This window comes from Leptomonas pyrrhocoris (genome assembly GCF_001293395.1).
Source record: "Leptomonas pyrrhocoris isolate H10 chromosome Unknown, whole genome shotgun sequence".
NCBI lineage: Eukaryota > Euglenozoa > Kinetoplastea > Trypanosomatida > Trypanosomatidae > Leptomonas > Leptomonas pyrrhocoris.
Genome location: NW_015438388.1, coordinates 289,885 through 307,948, shown reverse-complemented (window position 1 = coordinate 307,948; position 18,064 = coordinate 289,885). Strand labels below are relative to the sequence as shown.

Below are 18,064 nucleotides of genomic sequence, written 5' to 3'. Positions count from 1 at the left end.
TCTTTTTAAGGATCCCATGGGTCCCTGTCTCCCCTTCGCAAGTTATACCCCTTCGCCAAAGCCGTCGTGGGAATGTCGCGTTCGCGTGAGGGAAAATCCGCGACGTTGTCCTCAGACCGAATGTACCGGAAAACCACGTGTATCCCCTCGTCGCGGAGAAGTTGGTCCACCTGCTGTAGCTCGGCCGCAAGCGCTCCCGATTTCGAAATTCCGCGTCGCACCGCCCCCAGAACTGATGTGTTGTCGATCAATACAAACAATCGTCTCGGTAGGCGCTCTCGAAAAGCCAGCAGCCCCAGGTGCACCGCACGCGCCTCAGCCTGCATGATCATCCGCGGTGAAGAATCCCACCGAGCCCCCGTGATGAATACTGGACCGGCGCCCAGAAAAAGAACCGCCCCCCAACCCTGGAGCGAAGCATCCGTCACCAATGTGGCTGTCGGCTCACCCCCCGGCCGATGCACGAGACGCGCCTCGTTTCGGTGCAAGACCTCCAACAAATCAGACGCGAAAACCCCGGATGTAGGGCGTCATGGTGATCTTGCTCCTGGTGGTGATCTTACCTCTATTGAGGGAGCTCAGCTGGCGTCTCACAAACTTCAGAAACATGTAGTTACGAAACAGGCGGACGCCCAGCACCGCCGCGCCATAGATGGCGCGGGATGTAAAGACCTCCAAATCACCCACCGTCATCTCCTCGAAAGGAGGGGTCTCCCGCAGATGGCGCCATGTCTTTTCACCTAAACGTACAGTATGAGTTGCGTGATCAAAAAACACCCCGACGAATGTATATGACGCAACCGCAACCTCCGACTCACCAATCGTGACGCTGGCGTCCCGCGCGAACTGTGTCACACGCCGCGTCCAGGCCTCCACGGCCTTCAGGGGACCAGCAATTCTCACATTGTCTATCCAGACGTGGATTTTCAATGCCGTTGGGCAGGCGAAGGCGGCATCGACCACAGTGGGTACTCCTGCCAACGCCGACGTTAACAACTGCATAAGCTCCGGACTCGCAGCATACCCCATCGGCAGCCGCGCCAGCTCAACGAGGGTGCCGTCGTCGAGGCGGCAACGAAAAGCCGAACGCGCCTCCTCAGGCAGCGGTACCTGGTAAAACGAGGCTTTCAGGTCCAAATTGGATGCGCCTTCCTCCCACACAACGTCGAGGTATGCGGAAATGTGACCCAACGGCACGTCAGCCTCGTAGGAGTCCTCCAGGTTCTTCTCTTTCGGCCACGCGATAAACCTCCTACGTAGCCCCGAAGGTTTCTCCTCCACAACCGAGAAAGGAACGAACCAACCCCGCGTAGGTCTCGGAGACGCCGGCACCAAGACGCCTGCCGACATGAGGACTCGGGCATCACCTTCAAAAATCGTCCTGAGCGGTGACGTTCCTGGATCGAGCTGTTCCGGCGATGACAGTAAACGCCATAACTCGTCAAACCGCGCCTTGGCCGACGCCTTCATGCGTGACCGCAAGATTTCGACGTTCAGCGGCTGCACGTCCACGTTCTGGAGGGGGAGAGAACGTTGCTCCTCCTCACTCGCAACACGACTTTTGTTGGCTCGGCGGAGGACCGTGTGCCCTCCAAAAGCAACGCGCCGCTCTGGTTCCATCCAAGGTGCCTGACTCACTTCCGAAAAACCAAACGGTCGAGTAAACCCGGCAGCACGTGAGAATTCGTGAGTTCCGTGGTTTTTGGGCCCATGTAGCGAACCGTCGTCGTCGGTATATCCAGAGGGTCTGCGTGCTTCGCGAGAGCCACCACCGAGCGTGGGGGAAGTGCGTGCTCTTGGGCCAGCTGTGCCGCTGACTGAAGAGCTCCTCGCTTGATGGAGTGTGCTGAGTATCCGCGCTCGCGCAGACGCTGTGCGATTTGTGTCGTCGTGAGCCCAGTCAGCTTGCCGCTCTCCCCGACCTGAGCCTTCAACTTTCGCAGCTCCTGGGCCATGGGACCCTGCAACTTCACATACCGATGTGCGCGGTATGGATTGATCTTTGCCGTTTTTGGAATGGCTGCCCAGTCCAAAATCACCGACCCGTCCGGTTGTGGCAGCAGGTTCTCCCCTCGGAGATCCTTCACCTCCCCCCACCGCGACGCGGTCATCCATGCCAACTGCATCACAGTGGCGTCGGCCCACGAAGGGGCCCCTTCCACCAGGGCCCGCATGTCCGCTGGTGTGATCGGTGCTGCCTGACGCACCTCCTCCTTTGCCTCGCGCTTCCGGCATCCCGCCAGGTACGCGTCTACCACCGCTATCTCCCTCGTGAGCAGGGACTTCAGTGTGGTGCCGTACTGCACCTTGGTAGAGTACTTGAGCTCCTTCGACTCCAGGAAAACCGGCACCGCGTCGAGGTTGAGCGGCAGTCCGGCTTCGAGGCAAAACGACTGAAAGCCTCTGAGCAGTGATGTGCGCTGCTCCCATGTGGTCGGCTCGTACATGTCTGCCGCCACTTCGTTGACCTGGCTCCTCAGAGCCGACAGGTGAGGGGGCACCGCCTCCAACCCGTCCCAAAACATTCGATGATCGTTTACCGACGTTCCCGGCGGTAGTGACGAGTGCGGCCGGCTTGCCACCCCTCCGAAATTTGTGTGCGGCACCAACTTTGCAATCTCCACCAATGTCGGTCGCCGAACCTGTGGTCGACTCACCTTCTCCAAGCTCGCGGGGTCCGTCGACCAGTTTCCTACCTCCGCCGCTGCCTTTCGCGGGGCCAGAAGACCCTTTCGTCTTGTAGGCGTCCTTCTTGCCAGACAAACGTAGAACTTTGAGGAGCGGGTCGAAATTGTACGAGTTCTCCTCGCACGCCTGCAGAAACTCAGTCTCCGTCATCTTGTACGAGGATCCATTGACCCTGTAAAACAACGTCAAACCCATCCTGCGCCCAGTGCCCTGGTGGTCAGCCCAATACCGCGGGTCGGCCTCCGCCGCCAACAGCCACCGCAGGACCGCCTGGAAGGCATCATTCACTGGCGCAGTGCGGGGTGCCTCGCCGCGAAGAAAAATGTGCTTCAGCTGCTTCTCAATCTCGTAGGGAGTCTTCCCACGGAACCAAGGACGCCAGGTGCAGACGTCCATTGGGTCGAACTCCACCTTCAGCGACTCAGCCACTGACTCGGCGTCGTCTAAAAAAGTCAACCGAGACTTTTGTGTTGGCGCCCCAGGCCCGTCTTCCCCGTTGTCGTGTTCGGTCTCCCATGTAGGGGCCTTGTCGACAAGAACCACTTTTCGCTCCAACTGAGCGATTGATTCCTTCAGAGTGGCTTGCTGTCGTTCTATCCGCTCGTTGGACGCGACTAGACCACGACCGCGAAAGTCGCCGAGGTCCTGGCGCCCAGCGATCTCGTTGAGCTGGTCGCGAAGCGCCTACACCTCTGCAGCAGTGGAGCCCATTCGAGCAACCTCCGTCAGAAGCTGTGCCATCTGGGCCCCGTTTCCTTCAGACCCCGCTGTGGTGAGCTTCTCCGAGACCTCTTTTAGCACTGCTTCCATGAGAGAAGCCTGTGCGACGGCGTTCTCGACCTCGGACACCCTGGCGACGGCCCGATCAACCCGCTCGCGTTCTTTTTCGATCTTCTGGTTGCACTCCATGCTGAGGTCTCGATACTTCTTCTCGAACGAAGCCACCACTTGCGATTCCAGGTCAACAACGGATGCTTTCAACATCCTCACGCTTTCCTGGTACTCCCCCCGTTCGCGGAGGAGTTGCAGTTCCAGCTCGTGCCGTTTCTCTTCTTGCGCTTGCCGTTTGTCGTCCTGCTTCCCGACGTAGCGCTCCAGACTCCTCATGCGGTCTTCCATCTGGCGAAGCTTTTCTTGCAACAACGCCACTTCCCCCTGCATGCCAGAGGCTATCAACTGGTTGTGCATCGCTGCCTCATGGCGTGCACCTGCAACCTCCGAAGCCGCCTGCTCCCGCAGTAGGGAGATGTCCGACTGCAGGCGGACTGTGTCCACAGCCGTGGCGGACTGTGCCATCCCCATGTAGTACCCCGCCAGCTCCGTCTTTTGGATCAACCTCTCATAGAGGTCGCGGGTCTCGATGCGGAAACGCTCAACGTGATGGAGGAACGTGTGCCAATCGAACGTCTCGTATCCATCCCTGAGGATCAGAGAAGTATTCTCCCGCCTGACTCGGAAAGTCACAGGCCGAGAATCCGATCCGTTCGGGCCCACGATCTGCAGAGTCAACTCGCATTCGCCCTGCTCGGGAAGGTTCTCATATTAATCCGTGCAAACCAAGTTCCACTTGGACGGATCGATGGGTATAAGCGCCATATTGAGGGAAACTACCTAAAAGGGTTTTAATATATTCATGGATCTACTAATTTTTTATTATTTTTTAATAAAACTTATGAAACAACTGGCGATGATTATAAGAAACAACTGGCGATGAATATGTAAAAAACTTGCGAATAAAACTCTGAGAAGGGAGTTTTCAGCGAAAAACCGGAGTTTCTCTCGATGCTGAAAACAACTGTGCCAGGCAAACCAAAATACGGAAGAACCAGGATTCAGGAGGTAATAGAAAAGGAGAAGATAGTTTAGAGCATTACCCTAAATGACCGAGATCCGCCAATCTCTCCGCTGCCAATCACATTCAACTCATTTTTTCCGTCCCTTCCATTCCCCTCGCAGGCTCACAAAAAAACACAGTTCTTGCTTTTTTCCGGTCGCTGTCAGGTACCCCCTTTCCTGATATCACCGCGACGCGCTGAAGCCCGGGTTGCACACGCACCTTCCAAAGGAAGAAAAGGCCAGAGAGGCAGCCAGTAGAGAAACGTTTCTACTTGGAAAAACTCTAGTCGACTACTCTCAGATCAGGAAGGAAGGAAGAAGAAAGGAGAAAGGAGAAAGATCAATAAAGTGCAAAACAGTGTCGTTACATCCCTGTATCGTTTTCATTTTCCTTTAAGGGTAGACGGCTTTATTTTCTTTTTATATTTATTTTTGAACCAAATAGAACTTTACGAAATGGAGTTTCTTGCAGACTCAGATCGACAGCATTTCCACCTTGTGGGGTTGGAAAAGGGGCGGGACGGTGGGAAAAAAGAAAACAGCCTTTCCTGGAGAGAGGTCGACTGGAGAGGAGAGAAGAGAAAGGGATAGTAGTACAACATGAAGTTTCGATTCATCTCCCGGCGAATTTTTCCTGGCGCAAGCTCTCAGAAAAGGAAAAGGAGAGGAGAAAAAACACAAGAACAAAAAACAGAAAAGAAAAAAAAGAGTTATTGTGAGTACACCGAAGGCACACGTGCTTATTTGCTCTACTAGCATCGTTATTAATGTGGTCGATGTGAGAAAGACGTGCTGCGAGCTGCTTCACCAGTGCTGCCATTGATGGTGTGGAGCAGCAGTTTCGATCGCTGCCAGGTCACAACACAATAGCCCGGTAGTTCTGGACAGAGCAATACCAACACATGTCGGCCGCTGCAGGAGTCCTTCGCTCTCACAACAATGTTTCCAAGGAAAAGAAAGAAAGCGCACTCAAATCAGAGAGAGAGCGGTAGCGTTAAAAACACGTTTTATGGCTGCAAAGCAGCAAGGAAAGAAATTACGGGCTACCGGTTAGCGATGAATTCAACGTGATGTTTTTGATGAGCAAGGGAGAAGATCAAGACGGAGCAAAAGAAGAACGCTCTTTCATGCGGAGAGGGGGAGAAAGAAACGCATCCACGGTGAGACATCGCGTCGATGGACACTGCAGAAGCAGCAAAGCACACTAAACGCCCTTGGGGACGATGAAGAGAACGTAGAAGAACGCACCAATAATGGCGCCGAAGACGGGACAGAACATCGGAATCCAGAAGTAGTGGTGGTGGACGGTGAACGGGTCCGAGCCCCACAGCATTCCCGTGATCATACGCGGGCCAAGGTCACGCGCCGGGTTGATGGCATAGCCGGAGTTCACACCGGTGGTGAGACCGATGCAGAAGACCAGCGCACCCACCGCGCAGGGCTTGAAGTTGATGGCGGGCGTCATCCGGTCATCGTTGATGCCAAGAATGCCCATCATCAGCGCCATCGTGTTGAACAGCTCACTCCACACGGCGTACCCGTTCGGCACGCCGGGGTAGGTGCAGAAGATGCCGCCGTACTTCGTGGTCATGGTCTCGCCGGGCAGCAGGTTCTGCTCCCCCTTGTCAAAGAACGGCTTGAAGAGCGCGTACACGTTGGCGCCGCCCACCATGCCGCCAAGGATTTGGGCAAGAATGAACCCGGGGGCCTTCCTCCACGGAAACGCACCAAAGACGCAGTTCGCCAAGGTCACCGCGGGATTCAAGTGCCCGCCAGAGACGCCCATGCTCACGTAGAGTGCGATGGTAAGCCCGATGCCCCAGCCAAAGGTAATGCCGAGCCAACTCGCGTTGGTCTGGCTGGCAGCGGTGTCGCCGGCGTGGAACAGCATCGTGGCGCAGACACCGTCGCCGAAGGAGATCAGGAAGAAGGTGCCGAAGAACTCCGAGAAGTACTCACGCAGCCACCACCGGTAGCGATAGAGCGGCCATGCGTCCTGCGACATGAGGTTCAGCTTGTCATCCACCGTCACCTCCTCTCCGTTGTCCTCCTCCATCTCGTGGGCCTCCTGAGGGTTCTCTTGCTTGTCGCCATAGAATTGCGCTTCGTTGTCGACATTATTGTTGTCGGGGGCCCGCGCAGTGGAACGTAACCCACAGAAACATCAAACTAGTGTGTGCAGAAAGGGCGGGTTTACGTCGTCACAGCAAGCGCTTTTCGATGTTTCAGTTGCTGCAAAAGACACAGCGAGTGGCCCGATGCACGCGTCTACTATCCGCGTCAGGAACTGAAGGCGATGCGCTGCCACCGAAGGGACACGGCGTACAGAATCCTTAAACATCTTCGTTGATACGTGCGGTGTGCAGGCCAGGACGGAGTACGATTGAACAAACGCCGTGAGCTCGAATCCTCTGAAGCACAAACACCAATTCTAAAACTCGAAGCTCATACAACGTGAAAGGAGAAGGAAGGTAAAAGCATAAGCGAACGTAGACTCCGTCGTTGGCACAGCAGTGGGGAATGCGGATAGCGCAGAGAGAGGGAGCCCGCGCAGTGGAACGTAACCCACAGAAACATCAAACTAGTGTGTGCAGAAAGGGCGGGTTTACGTCGTCACAGCAAGCGCTTTTCGATGTTTCAGTTGCTGCAAAAGACACAGCGAGTGGCCCGATGCACGCGTCTACTATCCGCGTCAGGAACTGAAGGCGATGCGCTGCCACCGAAGGGACACGGCGTACAGAATCCTTAAACATCTTCGTTGATACGTGCGGTGTGCAGGCCAGGACGGAGTACGATTGAACAAACGCCGTGAGCTCGAATCCTCTGAAGCACAAACACCAATTCTAAAACTCGAAGCTCATACAACGTGAAAGGAGAAGGAAGGTAAAAGCATAAGCGAACGTAGACTCCGTCGTTGGCACAGCAGTGGGGAATGCGGATAGCGCAGAGAGAGGGAGCGCGTCACGACGGGGGCGATGGAGACGAGGGGTTTGCGTAGTCCACCAGCACGACATCGGTGGCACTCTCCGAGGCAGCCCACTGCGCAATGCGCTCCTGTAATCGGCTCATAAAACTGGAGTGCTTTGGTTGGTGCTGTGGAAACTCATCCCGTGGCGGCGGATGGGCGTCTGGGGCGGGCGCTACGTGATTTACATCGACTTGGTCCTCTTCTGCCGCCTCCTCTGCGGCCTCCACGGGGACGTCGTGCCATTCCGGTGCATGCTCAACGGGTAGCCGCGGTGGCATGGGGTGTTGGGGTGGCTCGACAAGAGGCGGGGGTGCGGGAGCCGCCGGTCGCGCTCCTCGCTGCCCACCGCGCACTCCCTCTGCCACGACGTGGCGGCCAAATCTCCACAATGCGTTTTTCACCCGCATATGCACCACCGCGAGGAGGATCAACACCGCAGCTGCCATCACGGGGAGCCTCGTATAGTCGGTTGCGAGTGCGCTGCCATAGAGATACTCGAGCCCCGCAATCACCAGCCGCACTGCGACGCAGTGTATCACAAGCGGGATCAAAACAGCGTGCGTGGTTTCCAAAGATGGACCTTCCATGATGACCTGTGGGGCAAATTCAAGGCAGCGCCGAAAGAGGGCGGTCCGCAGAACACGTCCTTCAACCAACACCCACGCCCCGCCTGCCAACGCCCCTATCGCCCACCGCGCCAGCAGCGAGAACCACAACGGGAGTGCAATGTAGTCGGTCGACACCGGTGTCACAAAGTCCAGGTGCCACGCAGAGCACAGACCAAACGGGACCACGACGAGAAGTGTGGCGGCCACGGCCGGTCGAGGGCAGGTGCCGACGTGGTTGAGTGTGTGCGACATGATGCGGAGCAGCAGCTCTCTTGAACACCGAATAGCCTCTGTATCATGGTGATCCAACAGTTGTGTAAAGAAGACTGAAAGCCACAGGTCGTTGTGCTCAAAGGAGTGGCGCAGCAGAGAAGCGGCGATGACGTTGGATCGGCCCCGTGACAGCTTGTTGCACACACACACATCGCCCTCTTCAAAGGTCACCCAGATACCGTAGAAGCACAGCATCGTCGCCCGAATTCCACAGCCCGCAAGGCGGCGACGGAGGGAGGGGAGGCCGCCGCCGACAACCATGCCGAGCCATGAGAGACAGCCCAAGTTCAGAAGGAAGCCGAAAAGAGGGAACCAGCCGTTCCACGAGGCTCTCTCTAGCAAAACGCCGATGAGTACGTTGGCGCACAGCAGACACACCACGTAGGCACCGCGCTCGAGCACCTGATCGGCCTGCGAGGCCAGCCGACTGTCGGAGAATGATGCGTCGCGTGAGAGGAAAAGCCGCTCCAGACCGGTCTGCACTCCGCTGTGTGCGGCTTTGATGATGCGATACCAGCTGTACACAAAGTCGAGCTCTGAGAAGCGATGGGTAAGGGTGTAAAAGGAAAGGTACGACACCGAGCGGGGAAAAGCGTCGGGTGAAAGGCGGTGCAGCGTGGCGAAGGTGGCGACACCGACGGTGATGGTGTAGAGCACGACGAACGCTGGGACCTCACCGAGTACACGCCAGAAGCCTCTGCCTTTCAAGTGAACAAAGGTGCGGAAGAAATCGTGCTGATCGTGAAAGCAGTTTGCGAGCGAGGTGTAGGGGAGGAGTACGGCAAAGGCTCCGCTCAGCAGCCAGAGAGAAGTTGCACGCAACGTACCTACAAGCGTCAGCCATGTCGCCAGCGTGCTCACGCGCAGCAACACACACCCGCAGAAGGAACCGAAGTGGACCGCCAGTGAGAATGATCCTTGTGTCGACGTCCTCTGAGACTCGAGCCCACAAGATACGGGATCGAACAGAGAAGGGCTCCGCCCGCGCCACACGTCCGGAGCGGCAAAGAAGAGCGCGCGGGCGACGTTGAGGGGCTGCGTCAACGGCCGCACCGGCGGGGGCAGCGGGCCAACGGAGGCACCGCGGCACACGAAGGGGAGAAGCCGCTCGCTGCGCAGAATTTGCCACGCCTCCGTCGGCGCCATCACGACGCTCGCGTCCCCCTCCACAAAGAAGGGGAAGAGGCAGGCGTACACGATACAAGGGATGACGGTGGCCCAGACAACCACCATCATGACAATGGAGAGCGCGCTGCGGGCAAAGACGCAGACGAGCGATAAGGTGCGGGAGAGCTGCGCGTGAGAACTGGCAAGGTGCGCTGCAGCGAGCCGCAACGGATAGAGCAACGTCATGATGCCAACTATAAACGCGGAGCACCAATACAGCGGTGAAGAGAGGGGCGCCGCCGCGAGCGCCTCTGTGAGCAGAGCCCACAAGGGGGAGCTCCTGTTGAGTGCGAAGCGAATGGAAATAACAGTGAGGAGACGTGTGAGAAGGGCAAGAGACTGCTGCGTTGCGTCGCCAAGCACAACAGCGCTGGCGAGCGCGACGTGGATGAGAAGAAAAAGCGCGATGTAGCGCAGTGCGGCGTTGTCCCAAATGCGGTTCCGCTGGCTTGGCTTCGTTGCCTCCTTCACCTTCTTACGTAGCAGCTGCAGCACCGAGCCCGTATTCATGCCCGTCTGCCGAATTGCAACGTAGCGGTGCGTGGCAGGAGCGGGAGCACCGCTGCCGTTGTGGTCACTGTGCACACTCGTAAAGCGTATGTTGAGTGCCGCCGCAGCGGCTTCGTCCATGGGCGTCTCCGGTGGCAGCGGCGCGGGCACCACCGGTGGGAGGTCTTCAATAGCATCCTCGTAGACGAACGCCAGCACTTTGAAGCGCTCATAACACACGAGGAGACCACCAGGGATGATGTTGAGCAAGACGCTCATGATGCATAACAACGGTAGAGGGATGTACTGGCCACGTAGGCTGAGACGACCACGAGCTACGCAGCGCCAACAGCACACCCAAATAGCGGAGGTGCCGAAGATGAGGGTAACGAGGCACGCCGCAACCTGTCCAGCAATGCCCAACCTCACAAACCAACGCCGCAGCAGCGTTCGGATGAAGAGAACTGTGAGCTGTGCAGCACCGCGGATGGACCGCAGAGACGGCGTGTCCCTCACAGCGAGCTGAAAGGAGTAGGCGGCACCGCACACCTCACAGGAGAGTCGCCCACGCGAAGCAATCCACTCCGCAAGGCAGTAGGGGTGGGCGTAGGCCATACTGCCCTCGCAGCGACAGGGCCGAATGAGGGGGCCACCCTCGCCCTGGCAGATGCGGCACACAGCAGCGACTGACGGCTCCATCAACGTGCGGCCACCGCGGCAACAAATGCTTAAGAGGAAAGAGGAAACCACAACGAAGTCAAATGGTGCAGGAACTCCACAAAGCAGGGGAGAGGGAAAGAAGCCGTTTTTGCTTTGCTTTCGGGACGGCTGCGGGTCTCGCGTCACAAAACGGCAAGTATAGCGGGCTCTACGGGTTGGACCCAAGTAAAGCACTGGTGACCAGTCAAAAGCGTGCAAGAAGGGGCGAGAAAGAGAGCCGGTGAAAGGAGGAAAGAGAGTACTGTCTTTTCACAGAGTGCACCTGATCGCCGGAGAAGAAAGCGGCTGCGCGGCATGAATGATTCGGCTCCAAGCGCAATACCTCTTTCGATAAATCTGCAAACGAATCCGTCAAAGCCGTTGCCGCCTTTCGCGGAAGACAAGAACCGACGAGCTAGAATAGGCGTACCTTCTGTTTCTTCTTTTTACTGCTGTAAGGAGGCATTCGCCAGCTGGCGGCATGCGGAAATCCACTACGCGCTACAAGTACACTACTTCAATTTGCGTTCTCCTGCAGCACACCACAGTCGCTGATGAGAACCGTCTTGCTCGGCTTCCCGTGCGGCGTTCCGTAGCTCTCCATCTTCTTCACGTGCTCGTACCCGTTCACCACCTGTCCAAACACGACGTGCTTGCCGTCCAGCCACGAACAAGCGACCGTGCAGATGAAGAACTGAGAGCCGTTGGTGTTGCGGCCGGCGTTGGCCATGGAAAGAATGCCGGGGCCTTTGTGCTTGCCCGCCTTGCCGTCAAAGGACTCATCCTTGAAGCGAGTGCCGTAGATGGAGCAGCCGCCAGTGCCGTTGCCCTTCGTGATGTCACCGCCCTGAATCATAAAGTCTGGAATAATGCGGTGGAAGACGCAGTTCTTGAAGGTCAGCAGCTTCCCTTCCGGGCTCTTGCTGCCAGTGCCCCTGCACAACTCGCGGAAGCTGCGCGCCGTGACCGGGACCGTGTCGTCGAAGAGCTCAAACTCAATACGCCCGATCGGGTCCTGCGAGGCCATGCCGAAGAAAGAGCCGCCGCCCTGCTCGGCCACGTCAAAGAAGACGCGGCTGTTGCTTGGGTTGGTGCCGTACGGCGCCACGTAGGGCCTGTTCGCAGCGGCGGCGCTCATATTGGGAGCGGCAAAATAGGAATGGAGAGCGCCACCCGCGAGGAAAGCGCAGGAGAAGCGGAGAGCCATGGAAAACGGAGGAAGGACCGAGAAGAGGGACGAGCCGAATGCGCAGAGGACGCTACGAACGGAAGAGGGAAAACGCTTTTGCAGGAGCGATGTGTGTGTGTGTGTGTGTGTGCTTTTGTGCTTTTGCAAGAGAGACAGAGAAGAGGAGAGGAGAGAAGAGAAGGAGTTGAGTGCGGCAAAACGGGAGCAGCAGAGAAAAGTGGAGGACACGACAACTGAGTCGATTTTGTTGCGTTTCCTCCGGCGGCGAATGGTATACCTCAGCGCTCATGGAAGCGAAGCACGATGCGCCACTGTCAATCGCACCGAGCACAGATATTGCTTTCAGTTACTTTCGTAGAACGTGCAAATGGATAAACAGAATCGTGTGTGAGAGTAATGAGAAAGGTTACAAGGTGCATCCCTAGTAGCCCGGCGGACGTGGGAGGTTTTGGATGCTGCGAGCGATGGCACTGGCTCCGTCGATGGGTGTGATTCCCCACCAGTGGTATCGGAAGTAGCAGAAGGTAAAGTAGAAAACGAGCACGGTGGGGCCGATGATGGACACGTTGGCGACGGTGAGGAGCTTCTTGATTTTAAACTTCTGGTCAACAGGAACTTTGCTCAGTTTGTCCTCGAACATGGACAACTCCTCGTTGCGCTCCTTCCAGCGGCGGTAGGACCGGCGGTTGATGGGGTGGGTATCCTTGTTTACCTCCCAGTACGTGCGCTCCCGCAGGGCATCCGCTTTGAGGGTCTTGTTGAAGGCGTAGAGCCGTGCGGCATTCACCCGCCCGGCCGCCCCCTTCTTCACGAAGTTTGTCATACTTTCTAGGGGGGAATGAGAGACGCGCGAGCGGAGCGGCGAGGAGGTGTTTGCGACGGCTCTCTGCCGTGGGCCGATAGCGTATGCAGCTGTTACAGCGATGTGTTTTCCACAGTAGGCGGTGTCGAACGAAGCACGCGCACGTTATTTCGAGTGCGCCGGCGTCACCGAGAAATGAAGCGGGAAGGATGCAGGAAGAAAATAACAGAAAGAAACGAGTAAATACGGGCCTGCCGCGGTGAATTGCTGGAAGCCGCATCTGATTCAGAACGGATCCAGAGAGAAAGTCGTCTTATTCCCATTACATTAAAGAAGAGCGGCAATTCAGCTGTTTGCGTCGAGATCGAATGGGTGTACGTGCAACGTGGCATCCACGTGCAGTTTAAACCCGGTACCTCCTCTCACGCTTCCACGAAGTATTATTTTCCGTTCTCGGTCATAGTTTGTTGTCGGTAATATTCGCCCATTATATCACTCATCAGCCGGTTTTAAGGAGAGAGGCGCAGTAGTCTCAGCAATGGCCTGCTGTGCACGTTTGTGTTTCCGGCTGGAAAGGTGCGTCGCCCACTTTAGGACAGGAATGTGCTCACGACAGATGCGGCACATCACTTTGCGGTCCATTGCAGCTCCACTCGCCGTTCGGCGGGCCTTGCGTTTCGGCCCCGCGTGCCTGCGCAGCGAGCACCGCGGCGGCACACTCCCTTTGCGCAAGTTATCCAACGTCTCCATCCGCGCATGCTTCTCTGGGTAGCCGGGGAAGTGCATGTCCAGGTAGGTCTGAAACGCTGGCACCTTTGAGGCGTTCTCGAACAGACGTTTGAACTGGTTGTAAGACTGCGTAATCATCGTCACGTCGCTCTTGACGATCGTACCGTCCTTTGTGCGACGCTTGCGCCACCGCAAGTGATACTGCTTGCACAGTCGGTCTAAATCAGCCTGCTTCTCCGGTGCCAGGCAAGTGCACAGCCGGCTGTCGGACTGGTTGACGTGCATCAAGCAGCCGGACAGCCGCTCAAAAGGTGTCGCGTCGAGTCCAATGTAGCCGCCTTTGTGGACATCTAGCGGGGGCACGGTGCGGTGCGCGCGGAGGTGCCGTGCGAGGGTCTGCATGCACTCCCTCCACGGATACGGACCGTGTACGCCGTACCGCGTCCACTGCGGCAGACTCTCGAGGTCGCGTATTTGGTGCATCTGCAGGTACGTCGGCTGACCGCTGGCGTGAAGCTTGTAGCCTTTGCGCACGTACTGGTAGAAGAGGTTCAGCGAGATGGGCGTCTCGCCGACTACCCACGCGTCGTTGGCCTTCGGGTAGCGGTTGCACTCGAGCACGATACGCTTCATCTCGCCAAAGATCGTCCTCCACGGCAGACGGGCGTTGCGGTGCAGGCGGTCCGTGTCCCGGGAGGAGTAGCGCACGCCGCGCCGGATGGATGGCAGGACGAAGCGGTGGAGCTTGTCGGATGTCAGCTTCAGCGAGCGCACGCCGACGACACCGATGTCGTAGGCCTTCTTCTGCGGGTCGATCATGTACTCGAACAGCATCGGGTCCTCGTCCATGAGTGCGTCGGTGAACGGGACGAGAGTGGAGAAGTTCTGCAGGTTGATGGGGTGGCTGGCGGCACGCCGTTTGTCGAAGACGGCGGGCAGAAACACAAAGGAGGACGGCTTGCCCTCCACCTTATTGAGGGGGCGGCAGATGCTCTGGATGATGTCGCGGGAGCTGTATCGGGGAGCCGCAAAGAAGACGGCGTTCAGGTCAGGGATCTCCACCCCCTCCTGGAAGAGTCGCACGTTCAGGAGAAGACATCGCTTTGTCGTGGTGAAGCACTGCAGCGCCTCGGCCACCGCCGCACTGCCCATGCGAGAGTGGGCGATGAGCACCGTGAAGGGTGTGACGTCGTGCGGCGGCGATTCGGCCTGAAGTTCTTCCTGCAGCCTCCTCGCGTGTGCGATATTACGGCAGAAGACGAGCAGCTTGTCCACCATGCGCATCGCCTCGTAAAGGTAGGGATTCATCTTGGCCATGTCCTCCCCCAGCACGATGCGCACCGAAAAGGGGTTCACGTAGCCGCCGTCGATGCCCTCGCGCAGATAGTAACGGTAGGCAATGCCGCCAAAGTAGGCCCTGTCACTCATCTTAATAGGCGTGTCGTACGTCGGCGTGGCGGTGAGGAAGAGACGGCGTCCGTGCAGGGGCAGCTTCAGCATGGAATTGAAGGCGGTGTCCGCCGCACTGCCGCACACGCGGTGGCACTCATCAAACACCGTAAGCTGGAAAACATTCACACTCTTCAAGAGCGGCGAGGAGTGGTAGGTGGAGACAACGACGAGCTTCGGGTTGCCGAGGACAGTTTCTCGAATCACGTTGGGGTCCGTCGTCATGGGCTGACTGCGACCGCCATCAAGGATCACCGGCACGGGATCCGATCCAATCAACAGGAGTGGAGTGTCGCTACTCAAGCCGTAGGCCACCAGCTTCCGCGCTGTTTGGCGAAGCAGAGACAGCCCAGGGACGAGGTACAGCACCCGCCCACTGCCCTTGCTTTGCAGTGCGTGCTGCATGACGTGGTAGGCCACGGGCGTCTTGCCGCAGCGGCACGCCATCTGACACACGGCCTTCCGATTTTGTTCGAGTTCGGCCACCAGCCGCGTCACCGCCTCTTGTTGGTACGGTCGCAGACGGTCGACGTGGTAGTCGCTGCCGTCGACCCAAGAAGAGAGAAAGTCGTAGTCGAACCCCGCAAGATCCTCCTCTTCCTTCTCTTCACTTTCCATATCGGCCTCCGCAGGAGACAGGGTGAGCGAGGACGCGCCTTGCAGCGTGCGCGCGACGGATGGTGGTGCATTCAACCTCACAGATTCCAGCAGAGATCGATAGGGAGCGATGGTGGTCTCGATCTGCCGTGGCGTTAACGAGAGCGCCACATCACTCTTCTTCTTCGACGTGCCGCCACTCGCTGCTGTGCCCGGCAGATCGTCTGCATCGATGGAGACGGCGGACCCGCTAGCAGAAGAGGAGGGGGACGCATAAACAGGTAGGGTGCGCTGAGTGACTGAGAGGTTCATCTTGTCAGCCACCGTCGCCGCCACCTCCGCCACCTCTTCCTCATGCAGGCGAAGAAGCTCGCGATGCTCCACCCGCTTCTCGCGCAGGCAGAAGAGCACCGACTGCTCCAGCAGCAGCGCCTCCTTCGCCGTTTTGCATTCGAACACGGAGGCGTAGTACCACTCCGGTGTAAAGCACGTTTTAAAAGAAGCCATGTCCAACCGCGTCTCGAGGCAGGTGCTGAAGCCGATCTTCACGAGTCCGGCTGCCTTCAGCCACGGGTGCTGCGCAATGTAAAAACCAACGGAGTTGAGGCGCCATGTAGAGCAGACAAGCATAATGCCCGGCGTCCTGGAGGCGATTCATCCGAGAGAACGGAGGGAGGTGTGGGTGATGGAGACACCCGGCACAGCGCGTTCTGCTCCGTTTCGGGAGAAGGAAAGAATGAGAAAAAAAGGCAGAAAACACACGAGGCAATCTATGTTCTATGGTAGGATCATTACGCATTCTATTCGCGGGATTCTATCGATGGTGAAGGAACCAGTTAAGATCGAAAAGAAAACTTCCTTTGTCCTTCGTGGAGTTCATCACCCATTACAAAAAGAAAGAACAGAAAGCGGAGAGGTCGAATGCGGTGATGCAACGGCAAAGCATCGAATACGCTACGAAGGCTATCGATACCGCTGCGCAACGAGAGATTTCCCTTTTGGGTACAAATGCGCTGGTCTGAACGAGAACGTGTCTGTTGTGTTCTTCGCTTGCACCTTCGGAATAGGAAAAGCCTAACGAGACCGACTCTCAGCTCTGGGACCGATCCTGTCCACCACACACACACGCACACACGACGGAGAAGCGCCTCTCACCTTCTTTAACAGAAAGAGAACGCTTTACTCAACAGAGCACAAGCGAAACGGGAGCTGCACCAAAGCGCGGCCATCTGGTGAGTCCAACGCGCCCCGTTTCTTGTTGGCGTCCTTATAACTTGGTTTTGCTGTTTTCCGTATTTCCTCATTCATTCACACCCCACAATGAATTCGTTACAGGAACAATAAAAAAGATTTTTTTTTCCTACCTCATTTTTGATGGTATTTTTGTTTGTTTGACCTTTTAATGCTGGTTTTCCTCTCATATAAGAATTTATCCAAACTTATTTTACTGTTTTCACCATTTTTGTGTCTACCACTTCCCTCTTCCCGATTCTTTCTTTCGATGACTTAGGAGCAAAGAACACCAAAACGACCAGTGGTGTGGTCCATTTCCACTGCCAACGGGCGAGTGACAGCGAGTATAACAATGAAAGCGCTATACGGAGGGAAAGGGAAAAGGGCGAAGAAAACTCACTGACGCGGCGGCACAGTGGAACACACACGAGTCCGCCTGCGCCGTGTGTTTACTCCTTCTTCTCCTCCTCCTTGGCCGGCGCCGCCTCCTTCTCCGTTTTCTCCGCCTTCTCGGCCACCACCTTTGCGTCCTTCTTCGCCTCAGAGTCAGCAGCCGGCTGCTCGCCTTCCGCAGCCTTCGCGGTGCCGTGAACGCGGCATTTATCTCCGAACTGGCACGGGTGGCCCTCGCCGTCCTCGTGCAGAAAGCGGCACGCATCACCGAACTTGCAGTTGCCCTGGAGGTAGAAGCAGCAGGCGGTCTGCTGCTCCCACTCGCGCTGTGTCTCCAGCGTGCCGCCGACAAAGGGCTTCTTGCGGCGGATGGGGTAGCCGCCACGGCCGCCGCGGAAGCCGCCCCGCATGTTGCTGAAGCCGCCGCGACCGCCATTCGGGTAGTACCACCCGCGACCTCGACCACCGCGGTAGCCGGGCATCATGGGCGGGTACCCCTGGGGAGCGTTGTACATGGGATTGCCCATCGGGTACCCCTGCGGCTGCTGGTAGTAGTTGGCCGGCGGCTGGTTGTAGCCCTGCTGCTGCGCGTCATCTACGAGTCGGTTCATGTTGTACCCGCCGTTGTTGTACGCTGGACGGTTGTACTGCTGGGTCGGGCCCTGGGTTTCGTACTGAGGACGCTGCATTATGAACCGACGACGAGAGCGGTAAGGCAATGTAGGTGTGCAAAATCTTCTGTTATGGCGAGGGAGTTAAAAACGCATGGAGCGAAAGAGGAACCAAAAGGGACGGGTCGGAGAAGCAGCATGAAGAGGTCAGGCGATGACGTGCATAGCACTGCAGTGAAACCTGACGTGGGTCGTGGATGCCTGTGCAGCGCAGCATCAAGAAGCATTTAAGGGGGCAACGATGCAATTCTTTCGAAAACAACCCTTTACCGC

General features: G+C 57.3%; 9 protein-coding genes across 14 annotated transcripts; all 9 read right to left on the bottom strand.

The window, feature by feature from the left end:
• Positions 1-501: 501 nt before the first annotated feature.
• ABB37_09581 (hypothetical protein) lies at positions 502-1,470 on the bottom strand (the record flags this gene model as incomplete). The annotated part of the gene is made up of 1 exon (XM_015809145.1): positions 502-1,470. The coding sequence occupies one exon, from the start codon at positions 1,468-1,470 to the stop codon at positions 502-504; it is 969 nt and encodes a 322-aa protein (XP_015652465.1).
• Positions 1,471-1,634: 164 nt separating this feature from the next.
• On the bottom strand, positions 1,635-2,525 carry ABB37_09580 (putative trans-sialidase; the record flags this gene model as incomplete). Its single annotated transcript, XM_015809144.1, has 1 exon — positions 1,635-2,525. The coding sequence occupies one exon, from the start codon at positions 2,523-2,525 to the stop codon at positions 1,635-1,637; it is 891 nt and encodes a 296-aa protein (XP_015652464.1).
• Positions 2,526-3,372: 847 nt separating this feature from the next.
• Positions 3,373-3,990, bottom strand: ABB37_09579 (hypothetical protein; the record flags this gene model as incomplete). The annotated part of the gene is made up of 1 exon (XM_015809143.1): positions 3,373-3,990. One exon carries the CDS (start codon positions 3,988-3,990, stop codon positions 3,373-3,375), a length of 618 nt encoding a protein of 205 aa, XP_015652463.1.
• Positions 3,991-4,807: 817 nt separating this feature from the next.
• On the bottom strand, positions 4,808-6,580 carry ABB37_09578 (putative mitochondrial Aquaporin 9; the record flags this gene model as incomplete). Its single annotated transcript, XM_015809142.1, has 1 exon — positions 4,808-6,580. One exon carries the CDS (start codon positions 6,578-6,580, stop codon positions 5,729-5,731), a length of 852 nt encoding a protein of 283 aa, XP_015652462.1. The 3' UTR covers positions 4,808-5,728.
• Positions 6,581-7,485: 905 nt separating this feature from the next.
• Positions 7,486-10,924, bottom strand: ABB37_09577 (hypothetical protein; the record flags this gene model as incomplete). Of its 2 annotated transcripts, none has more annotated exons than XM_015809140.1 (1): positions 7,486-10,924. In XM_015809140.1, exon 1 carries the CDS (start codon positions 10,726-10,728, stop codon positions 7,486-7,488), a length of 3,243 nt encoding a protein of 1,080 aa, XP_015652460.1. In that variant the 5' UTR covers positions 10,729-10,924. The 2 variants fall into 2 exon arrangements, with proteins under 2 accessions (XP_015652460.1, XP_015652461.1); XM_015809141.1 differs by having other exon boundaries at positions 7,486-10,899.
• A 321-nt stretch (positions 10,925-11,245) lies between these two features.
• Positions 11,246-12,057, bottom strand: ABB37_09576 (putative mitochondrial cyclophilin 5, putative (CYP5); the record flags this gene model as incomplete). 3 transcript variants are annotated; one of them, XM_015809137.1, is made up of 1 exon in its annotated part: positions 11,246-12,057. In XM_015809137.1, exon 1 carries the CDS (start codon positions 11,933-11,935, stop codon positions 11,246-11,248), a length of 690 nt encoding a protein of 229 aa, XP_015652457.1. In that variant the 5' UTR covers positions 11,936-12,057. The 3 variants fall into 3 exon arrangements, with proteins under 3 accessions (XP_015652457.1, XP_015652458.1, XP_015652459.1); XM_015809138.1 differs by having other exon boundaries at positions 11,246-12,049; XM_015809139.1 differs by having other exon boundaries at positions 11,246-12,047.
• Positions 12,058-12,338: 281 nt separating this feature from the next.
• On the bottom strand, positions 12,339-12,851 carry ABB37_09575 (putative mitochondrial hypothetical protein; the record flags this gene model as incomplete). 2 transcript variants are annotated; one of them, XM_015809135.1, is made up of 1 exon in its annotated part: positions 12,339-12,851. In XM_015809135.1, the coding sequence occupies exon 1, from the start codon at positions 12,738-12,740 to the stop codon at positions 12,339-12,341; it is 402 nt and encodes a 133-aa protein (XP_015652455.1). In that variant the 5' UTR covers positions 12,741-12,851. The 2 variants fall into 2 exon arrangements, with proteins under 2 accessions (XP_015652455.1, XP_015652456.1); XM_015809136.1 differs by having other exon boundaries at positions 12,339-12,831.
• Positions 12,852-13,211: 360 nt separating this feature from the next.
• On the bottom strand, positions 13,212-16,361 carry ABB37_09574 (helicase-like protein; the record flags this gene model as incomplete). Its single annotated transcript, XM_015809134.1, has 1 exon — positions 13,212-16,361. The coding sequence occupies exon 1, from the start codon at positions 16,122-16,124 to the stop codon at positions 13,212-13,214; it is 2,913 nt and encodes a 970-aa protein (XP_015652454.1). The 5' UTR covers positions 16,125-16,361.
• An 815-nt stretch (positions 16,362-17,176) lies between these two features.
• On the bottom strand, positions 17,177-17,860 carry ABB37_09573 (putative mitochondrial zinc finger protein family member, putative (ZC3H34); the record flags this gene model as incomplete). 2 transcript variants are annotated; one of them, XM_015809132.1, is made up of 1 exon in its annotated part: positions 17,177-17,860. In XM_015809132.1, the coding sequence occupies exon 1, from the start codon at positions 17,807-17,809 to the stop codon at positions 17,177-17,179; it is 633 nt and encodes a 210-aa protein (XP_015652452.1). In that variant the 5' UTR covers positions 17,810-17,860. The 2 variants fall into 2 exon arrangements, with proteins under 2 accessions (XP_015652452.1, XP_015652453.1); XM_015809133.1 differs by having other exon boundaries at positions 17,177-17,857.
• Between the last annotated feature and the right edge of the window lie 204 nt (positions 17,861-18,064).